The sequence below is a fragment of the Lagenorhynchus albirostris genome, chromosome 3, assembly GCF_949774975.1.
Source record: "Lagenorhynchus albirostris chromosome 3, mLagAlb1.1, whole genome shotgun sequence".
NCBI lineage: Eukaryota > Metazoa > Chordata > Mammalia > Artiodactyla > Delphinidae > Lagenorhynchus > Lagenorhynchus albirostris.
In genome coordinates this window covers 73,289,657-73,291,559 of record NC_083097.1, presented here as the reverse complement: position 1 = coordinate 73,291,559, position 1,903 = coordinate 73,289,657, and the positions used below count along the sequence as shown (strand labels likewise).

Here is a 1,903-nt window from a genome sequence, read left to right as displayed (position 1 = left end):
AGAGCTCATCTGATTAGTTCATGCTCACTCAGAATTCTGAATGACTCAAAGTCAACTAATTAGAGGAATCATAATCACATCAGCAAAAATCCCTTCACTTTTGTACTACGATTTAATTTGCTCATGGGGGAGACATCCTCATACTCAGAAGTTCCATCTAGCCTTAAGGAGAAGGAACTATACAGGACATGCCCTTCAGTGAGTAGGAGTCTTAGGGGACATCCTAGAATTCTACCTAGCATATGGAGAAAAGTCATATTAGTTTAATAATTCAGCAGCAGAATTTTAGAGCAATAATTTAGCATTAAATTATGCCATATTCCTGCGCGCCAAGGCTGGAGGGGGGAGGGGGGGCGTCGCCGTCACCGCTCCCGCCGCCGCTGGACTTCAATGCCCAGTCCCCAGCTCGCCAGCGTTTTTCGTTGTAATATACGTTGCACATTTATGGCGATTCTGAGCGTGAGGGCAGACTTCTGCCAGGCTCAGCACAGCGTTTCCGCTGACAAGTGAGCTTGGAGGTTCTATGTGCCATAATTAACATTGCCTTGAACACTCTGGACAGAGACTGGCCTCAGAAATAGTTGGCTTTTTTTTTATTGCAAGCATATACCTTTTAATGACTCCAGTAAAATTAAGCATCAAGTAAACAAAAGTGGAAAGCGACCTACTCTTTTAACTTGTCTCACTAGTGCCTAAATGTAGTAAAGGCTGCTTAAGTTTCGTATGTAGTTGGATTTTTTTGGAGTCCGAAGGTATCCATCAGCAGACTTTGAGGCCCAAATTGAATTTGGATTCAAGTGGATTCTAAATACTTCTGCTTACCTTGAAGGGAGAAGCTTCTTAAAGAATAAACAAGTTGAATAGAGAAAACACTGATCAATAATAGGCATTTTAGTGGTCTTTTTAATGTTTTCTGCTGTGAAACATTTCAAGATTTATTGCTTTTTTTTTTCATTTTCCCCATCACACTCACACACGCATGCTCACACTTTTTATTTGCCATAATGAACCGTCCAGCCCCTGTGGAGATCTCCTATGAGAACATGCGTTTTCTGATAACCCACAACCCTACCAATGCTACCCTCAACAAGTTCACAGAGGAATTTAAGAAGTATGGAGTGACAACTTTGGTTCAAGTTTGTGATGCTACATATGATAAAGCACCAGTTGAAAAAGAAGGAATCCACGTTCTAGATTGGCCTTTTGATGATGGAGCACCACCCCCTAATCAGAGAGTTGACGATTGGCTAAACCTACTAAAAACCAAATTTCATGAAAAGCCAGGTTGTTGTGTTGCAGTGCATTGTGTTGCAGGACTGGGAAGGGCACCTGTGCTGGTCGCACTTGCTTTGATTGAATGTGGAATGAAGTACGAAGATGCAGTTCAGTTTCTAAGACAAAAAAGAAGGGGAGCATTCAGTTCCAAACAGCTGCTTTACCTGGAGGAATACTGACCTAAGGTGTGATTATGCTTCAGAGATACCAATGGGCATTGCTGCGTTCAGTAGAAAGAAATGTATGAGAAGGCTGACTTGATAGTGGCATTTAGAGGGAACTCTTGGTACCTGGAAATGTGAATCTGGAATCTTAACTGTGTCATCAAAGTAGTGATGGATTCAGTACTCCTCAACCATTCTCCTAATGATTGGAAAAAAAGAAACAAAAAAGAAATTCCTCTATAACGTGAATAAAATGTTTAAGGAAAAAAAGTATGCCATATTCCTTTGCTCTAAAACTGTTGTATTAATTTTTTACCAATTTATTCCATTCTTCAATTTCAACAAAGTCTCTTTCTTCCTCTCCTCCAACACTCTCTCCCCTCTCACCCAAGAACTTGATATCACTTATTTTCTCTTGCTGTGATCTTGGGCTGCTGAGAAGATCACCTGCGAGGGCAGAACAC

At 41.0% G+C, this 1,903-nt stretch overlaps 1 protein-coding gene across 1 annotated transcript; it reads left to right on the top strand.

The window, feature by feature from the left end:
• Nucleotides 1-616: 616 nt before the first annotated feature.
• LOC132518149 (protein tyrosine phosphatase type IVA 2-like) lies at nucleotides 617-1,666 on the top strand. The gene has a single exon (XM_060146157.1). The coding sequence runs from the start codon at nucleotides 1,005-1,007 to the stop codon at nucleotides 1,452-1,454; it is 450 nt and encodes a 149-aa protein (XP_060002140.1). The 5' UTR covers nucleotides 617-1,004; the 3' UTR covers nucleotides 1,455-1,666.
• The last annotated feature ends 237 nt before the right edge of the window (nucleotides 1,667-1,903 follow it).